Here is a 7,794-nt window from a genome sequence, read left to right as displayed (position 1 = left end):
GAACAATCCAAGACATGTGAATCATACTCCATACATAGACGGATAAGGCCCTTGTACAGAGTTAGCAGCTGGGATGGTGAGAATAACTGGCGGAGACGTCTCAGAACACCTAACTTCATAGAAGCTGTTTTAGTTAGAGATGAGATTTGAAGTTTCCAATTTAGATTATAAGTAAAGGACAGACCGAGGATGTTCAGTGTAGAATAGGGGGACAGCTGAGTGTCATTCAAGAAGAGAGGATAGTTGTCTGGAAGGCTGCGTCGTGTTGATAGATGGAGGAATTGAGTTTTTGAGGCATTGAACAACAATGAGTTTTCTCTGCCCCAATCAGACAACTTGTGGTTTTTATATGTTTATGCTTACGGAAACTGTATTATGAGCAAACATTTTTCTTACCCAGTTTCATTTCTGCCTTGACTTCTCTCTCTAATTCATAAAAAAAAAGAATGGTATTATTCTCAAAACCAAAAACAGCTCCGCTACGTGCTTTTTTATTGATGGTTATTGAGCGACGCATCATAAATACAAGAAATAACACGCTCCAAATCAACGGAGTCACTCTAATTCGTGGGCGGGTGGAAAATAACGCCATAGTAAGACGAGAAAGGAAAATAAGCAAACTTATCCTGGAGTTTCGCCAAGACAGACTAACAACGGAATTATAAACTTGTGTACCGTGAAGGAAACTTAAATATGCCTCACCCTGCGGCTGGTGTTGCGAGCCAGACCACAGTAACACTAGGACACAGCAACACCAGACCACAACACAAGACCACTACAACACCAGGCCACATCAGCACCAGGCCACAGCAACACCAGGCCACAGCAACACCAGGCTACAGCAACACCAGGCCACAACAACACCAGGCCACAGCAACACCAGGTCACATCAACACAAACGCGCGTGGCCGAGTGACCCTGAGTGGCGCCAGGAATCCTTGGCGTGGCAGTGCTGGACGGCCCGCTCAGACCCTTCGCGGGAGGCTCTTTCTCAGCGGCAAAGCAAGACGGGTTAGCCAGATCTCCAGATACTCACGGTGAGAAACGAAGGTGCTGTGGGTGAGGCGACACCAGTTTGGCTAGTGAATGTAAAATGAGAATTAATGTATCTTTTTCTTGCCGCAGAGTTAAAGGTCACTGTTGCATCACGTCATAATTATGTATGTTTTTTTTTTTTTTTCGAATATGTGTACATATTTTCATGGTTAAATATAATAATGTGAAACGACGTACGAAGTTGCTAATATTTTGTGTAAAACTCCACAAATTTTGCATTGTCTTGCAATGAAATAATGCAGTGCTTACATTGTGCCAAAAAATATATATATTATAAAATGCGTCTAAAAATTATGACGCAAAACAGAAAAATAATAATTCATCACAAAATGCGCAACACCAAAATGTCGCAGCAAGGAAACAAAAAAAAAACACGACGAAAAGAAATAATAAAACTAGAAACGCATTAAAAGACAAAATATTACATCATTACGAAAATAAAATAGAAGGCAAACAAAATAAAGGACAAGACTTCTGGCCATTCGATGCATTTCAAAAAGCTAATTACTCGCCACAAAAATCACACAACAAACACGATAATCATTAGACTGAAAACATCAACTTCGCTCAAATGGAGGACGGTGGTGCCTTCCCCGTGACACAGTTTGGCCCGAGCGTGTGGTAGCCATGATGTGGTTGCTAAGGGATGGTCGCTAAGTGGGGATCGCTAAGGCCTGTCCGGTGACGCGTGATGACTCAAGGCAGGTGCGGCGGAGTTTCATTCAGGTAGGTAAGAATTCCGAGGATAAGCCACGAGGGACACCGTGTACATGATATTTTAGAAAGGAGAGTAACATGGAGGTAAACAACAAGGTCAGTATTCAGGATAGGATAAGACATAATGGATTCAAGCTTGTAGATTTAAGTGATAGAAAGGAATAAGTTCTCAAACAGAGTGGTACGTGAATGGAATAGACTCAGTAATCAGGTTATTCGTGTTGAGTCATTAGAGAGATTTAAAGGATGATAAGACAGATTTATAGATGAGGATGACAGGTAGAAAGAAGTTTCATAGAGTGACTGCCACGTCTTCTTACAGCTTTCTTTATTTTTCTTTTATTAACAGTGTCGACATCCTTCTCTCTCTTCCTCTCTCTTTCTAATAACGCTCTTTCACTCTTAAAATTCCCGGAACTTCTCCATCTTTACGCCACTGGTAGTAAATAAATAGGCCACTCACTTCTCGATCATGACCTGTAGCAAGCAAACGGAAATAATGAAATGAAAAACACTCACTTTGCCCCGAGGAACATAACCAATGACAAGGCTTCCTTGCCACGACCACCAGACCAACGGAGCTCCACCGCCACCTGGGTAGATTATCATTATTATTATTATTATTATTATTATTATTATTATTATTATCATTATTATTATTACTATTAGCAGCAGCATCAGCAGAACCAGAAGTAGTAGTAGGAGCAGCAGCAGCAGCAGCAGAACCAGAAGTAGTAGTAGAAGCAGCAGCAGCAGCATGGGCAGCAATAGTAGCACTACGCACCACATCAAAACAACAAAATGTCTTTCAAACATAACAAAATCCTTTAGCAGCGTGATTGTGAAAGGCGAGAGCAGGAGGCACGGTCCAGAAGTTACTGAAGTGCATCAATAAAAAGATGCGAGCCTTTCTTTACCTTCTAACCATTGCCATCCCTTCCCAAGTGCTTCCCCTGAGAGTTGAAACAGCAAGACCACTTTTTACCCGCCACCTGAAGCACCTCTGGAACTCCATCTGGGTGATTTTCGGCAACCCTCCTCCATCAGACCACTGTTGTTGCGACGCCAAGAAAAAATAATAACAGTTTTTCTTTACTCCGATCTTCATCCTAACAGGAGCAAGTCACAAAGAGTGGATGCGGATAAAAAAAAAAGCCTGGGGAACCAATACTATGTTGCCTTTGTCTATAAACCGCTGTACAGATACCAATATGGGATGAAACTTTGCCACAAGGCAGTTCTGTGCTCGTGGCTCGCCTGAGCGTTTCCTAACACATGACGCAACACAAAACAACGGTGCAGCCAATACCACTAATTGATGCTCATGGCATGACTTTTTTTTTTTTTTTCAATATCTTCGTCAGTTCTGGTTAAGGAACAACGTGTGATCAGCTTCTGTTGAGCCGTGAGCCTTGCCAAGCTTTAGTCCTCTTTGCTACCATTAAATGTTACCAGCTGTGTTTAGCAGCTTTTCGTTGCTGTTCTTCGGAGCTCAAAGCAACAGGATGCCCTAACGTCGCTCTTTCAATCATGTCAACTCTCTCTTTGTATCATAATATCCACGAAACCATTATTTCTAAAGTACAATATGGAGTGTAAAAGAAAAAGTTATATAAAAGGAAAGATAAAAGCAAATAAAAAATGCAGAGGTCTGTTATATCCATTATAGTTTGTTTTCTTTGTCAAATTGCGAAAGGTTAATATCTCTCTTCCTTTGCTCTTTATCGAAAATCTGATAACAGTATCGTATTCAGAACAATATTCTTTCTGTCACGATTTTTGTGCTTGGAATTTTTTACACTGGTTTAATAATCCCATAAAAAAACAGAGGAAAAGTAAAATTCGAACACAATTTTCGACCCGCATTTTGAATTATACTCTTATCCTTTTATTTTTACCTCATGCTGGGCTTCGTTTTTTTCCCGTCTTTTGTTTCTTTTTATCGCACTTCCAATCCTCAACAGTGAGTGAGTAACCGTGTATTTTGAGCGCCACTGGAGGCTTGCACTCTTTATCCCTACGGCTTGTGATGACAATGGTACTTCATCTGAGTACCCATAGACGATATTAATGAGGAAAAATACCAAATGCGGACACTAAAAGGTTCTAACTACTTATTTTTTCCTTTACTGTCAGGAGCATTTTTCTACAGTACATCCTAGACCTACACGAAAATTATCTTGTTAAGCATAACTCTTTGACAGCTAATGGCTTACCCTAGGCGACTTTACTCATCTAAAATAAACTACAAGCACTCACAAAACTTTACTAAATATACGACGACCCCTTTTGTTGTGAGTGTAGGCTTTCAAAACATTTAAACCTTCACAAGATCATAATATCACATTAAGAAGAAGCTGTAACAGTCAAAAAGTTAAGGAGAACCTAGAACTGAAAAGAAAAACACATTGCTGAAAGTGTAGCCTTGCAAAGCATTCTTCAAAACTTACATATATGAAACAACCATGCCAAACTGAGAAGCTATAGCGGTTTAGGAGTTAAGGAAAGTCAAGATGAGTCAAGAGTGTAAGACGTAGTTTGGAAATCATCGTTCAAACTCATACAACAGATCAAACACGCCAGACGCTGTAGAAGTGTAGAGTTACTGACACCCAAGAGCAGGCAAAAGAGAGTGAGTGTATTCTTTCAATATCTATATCTGAAGAAGCCGTGTAAGTAGAAGTTAAGGGGATAGGAGGAGCCAACACCAGTAAGAAGAGTAAGCACATTTTTTTTCCAGTTTAATCTTTCAAAACTTACACAAGAGAGTGAAAGGAAGCTGTACCGGTTAAGAGGTTAAGAAGAGCCTACAGCTGTAAAAAAAAAAAACAAAAAAAGAGCAAGCACATATATTTGAATGTAATCTTTCAAAACACTCGTCTAAGACTACGCAAGACCATTATTTCAGGACGAGAAGCAGCTGTAGTGTTCAAGGAGTTAAGGAAAGCCTACAAGAACAAAAAGAGTAAGCACATATTTACTTCAAAACACTCATCAGAATTTGAGGAGCTGCAGTAGCCAGGGAGTTCAGAAAAGCCTACAGCAGCAAAAACAGTAATCTTAAAATAAAATCTAAATCTACACAAGAGGCTGAGAAAGAGCTGTAGAGGCCAAGAGGTGAAGGAGGACCTAGAACAATCATAAGAGTGAGCACATTTCCATGAACGCAAGCCATCTCCTCCTCGCTCCCTACTCTTAAAATGACATTCCGTTCTGCAGCTCCCACGAGTCAGTGAATGCCGCAGACCTCCCCACAGCGCACTCTCACATTTCCACCACTTACATAGAAATTCTAAGAGCAAACTCAATTTCAACAGTGCTTTTTACCGTTAATAGGAACTTCTAGGAAATTTTCTACCGGGAAAGTAACTAACTCCTGCCTTTTAAGAGTTTTATTAATACGTCCCCGGGGCTTCGAGTCCTCGCCAAGTCCCTAATTAGCATAAATAATATGAGGTGGTGGCAGAGTATAGCCGGAACGTGGCAGTCGTGGTGGTGGTAGTGGTAGTGGTAGTAGTACTAGTAGAAGTAGGAGTAGTAGGAGTAGGAGTAGCAATAAAGATAGTCGTAGTAGTAGTAGTAGTAGTAGTAGTAGTAGTAGTAGTAGTAGTAGTAGTAGTAGTAGTAGTAGTAGTAGTAGTAGGAGTAATAATAGCATCAGTAATAATAGTATTAATAGTAGTGATGATAACGATGATGATGGTAATAATAATAATAACAATAATAATAATAATAATAATAATAATAGTAATAATGATAATAACAATAATAATAATAATAATAATAATAATAATAATAATAATAATAATAATAATAATAATACGTACAAGCTTTAAAAGCCTCATCACACTGATTGTCACCATTCATATTATTACAAATACTTGAACTATCACCACCACTTTCATCAATATCGTACCACAAAATAGCTTTGCTAACTTACTTTTCCCTCAGCCTGATTTTTATTTAGCTATCATGACTTTCCTTAACATTTCTACCATCACTCTTTCAAACCACCCATAAAAAAAATAAGTAACTACCAACGAATACATTTCCTTTATTACTCTACTAGAATTTCTCTTTAATTTGTTGTTACTATCACTTATTCTCTGTTCTCGACCCGCCGAGGAACAGGTGTCATGAAGGAGGGTGAGTAGCTAAACACACCTGGCTGGAGTGGAGGGTTCCTGGGCGGCCTGTTCCCATCCCCTTTATTCATCTTTTACATCACGCAGGAAATGCATGACATTTACTCTTCAATGCCCACGTGCCGCGAGTTAATGTTTTGCTAGATCCTGCGAGAATTGCCAGCAGGAAGGACAAGGCTCCAGGACTCACTAGATCAGTATTACCACTATTTTTTCTTATTTCCATTAGTGTTATTAGTATTTTCTTGTAACTATTCCTCGACTGGGATTATCATCTATTGTAGTAGTAGTGGTAGTAGTAATGACAGTGATTTTGATAGTTTTTTTTTATCCATAAAATTCTCTGGAAAATAAGAGCTTTTTTTTTTTTTCATTTGTTCATATTACTCTACCCACACGATGCAAGTTTCATTCTCACATTCGTCACAGCCAGTAATGTTTAGTTCCCAGAAGCCTTAGTGTTGGACATTCTCGTCACTCTCCATCAACACTCTTGATTACTTCTCTTCACAATGATTCCCTCGATGCACAACAACACACGAAGATGAGCCGGAATAAGCCTGCGCAAACCAAACCTATTACTTTGATAAGGTGATGAAAAAAAATCTACGAAATGGGACGACAAAGCGTTTTTTCCTCCCGAAATAAAACGCGATTGGTTGGATTTTCACTTAAACTTCCAGCCTTACTTTGCTTTCTGGGGTGAAACTAAATTTTCGGTCTTTGAAAACCGTGAGTGGATTACTTGCCAAGGTCGCTCGTGTTGCAGTAAAAATAGGTTTGGGCAGTAAAACTCACACATTTCGACGTCGCTCGTAAAGAAGACGAGTGAGGGAGTCCCAGCGGCCCTCTCGACTCCCACACTTGCCAAAATGTAACAACACAAACCATTGTCATATTCATTGTTCTTTTCCCTCCCTCGAGACGACTCCAAGCAGACGCCGCCGCCACCTCCTCCACCACCACTGTCACTTGCACTCTCTCACCCGTAAGACGCGTCACTGAATCTTCAACGCATCGACGAAGTGAATTTCTCCCTCGTCGCTCCCTCCAGCGCGACGGGCCAACCAATAACAGGGAAACGCCGCTCCAGAGATCCGTGATGCAAGCGCGAGTTCGTGTTTGTCGCGTATCGTGAAATATTTAGTGAGCAGCTACAGTAACGCTCGAGTAAAGGAGTATCTGAAATATCTGCCTCAGCTGAGATCAACGTTTTTTTGTTCGTCTTTTTCTCCTTGACCGTTGCTCCATTCAGCAGACTTACGGAACACTCAACTTTATCTCCTCGCCGTCGTAGCCAGATGTCGTCAGTGTCCCATTTTACAAGGCTAGTGGACTTCTGCTCTCAGTCTTAACGACCCCGAGTCGCCCTGGACAAGAGGCAGGCGGGGACAAGGGAGCGATTGCATAGGACAGAGGCAAAGTGATACAGCAACTCAATAGAAAATTTACATAGCAAGCGGGGCAATGGCACAGCGATCGAACTATGGCTTCTAGATCCCTTAGGTCCGAATTCGAATCCGCACTGTCTGAGTGAATTGAAATTATCCCCATGTTTTATTCGCCGCAGCTTGCAAAGGGCTGCACTGAAAGAAATGTAAAGACAAGCCTGAGTTTGGTCACCATACACTGTGCCTCCACCTGAGTGTGGCCCGGCAGGAAGCTCTTGTCTACAAGCAACATAAAGAAAATAAAATCATGCAACAAAACGCAACTTTTACTTTCATCCGAACAAAATACATCGATCAACATTAAATCAACGAGGCGATACGCCTACTCAGTGCTGGTTAAAGGATAGAAGGAGCACACACTGGCGCAAGCGTGGCCGCTTACTCGCACCGCTCGCGCGCGCGCGCGCTTACACACACACACACAC

At 41.0% G+C, this 7,794-nt stretch overlaps 1 protein-coding gene across 32 annotated transcripts in view; it reads right to left on the bottom strand.

Annotated features, from left to right (window-relative positions):
• The window catches only part of LOC135112626 (uncharacterized), a 274,887-nt gene that overhangs the window by 172,210 nt on the left and 94,883 nt on the right, over nucleotides 1-7,794 (bottom strand). For 8 of the 32 annotated variants that reach the window (XR_010274482.1, XR_010274484.1, XR_010274495.1 and 5 more), the window contains one exon: nucleotides 2,293-2,366. The exons of the other annotated variants lie outside the window; for them this stretch is intronic. Coding sequence is in view for 1 of the 8 variants with exons in the window: in XM_064027184.1 (XP_063883254.1) it covers nucleotides 2,293-2,366 (74 nt within the window). In the remaining 7 variants the exon portion in view is untranslated. The remainder of the gene's footprint in view (nucleotides 1-2,292; nucleotides 2,367-7,794) is intronic. 32 annotated transcript variants of the gene reach the window in all.

Source organism: Scylla paramamosain, chromosome 24 (genome assembly GCF_035594125.1).
Source record: "Scylla paramamosain isolate STU-SP2022 chromosome 24, ASM3559412v1, whole genome shotgun sequence".
In the NCBI taxonomy this organism is placed as follows: domain Eukaryota; kingdom Metazoa; phylum Arthropoda; class Malacostraca; order Decapoda; family Portunidae; genus Scylla; species Scylla paramamosain.
This window is presented reverse-complemented; position numbering and strand designations above follow the sequence as displayed.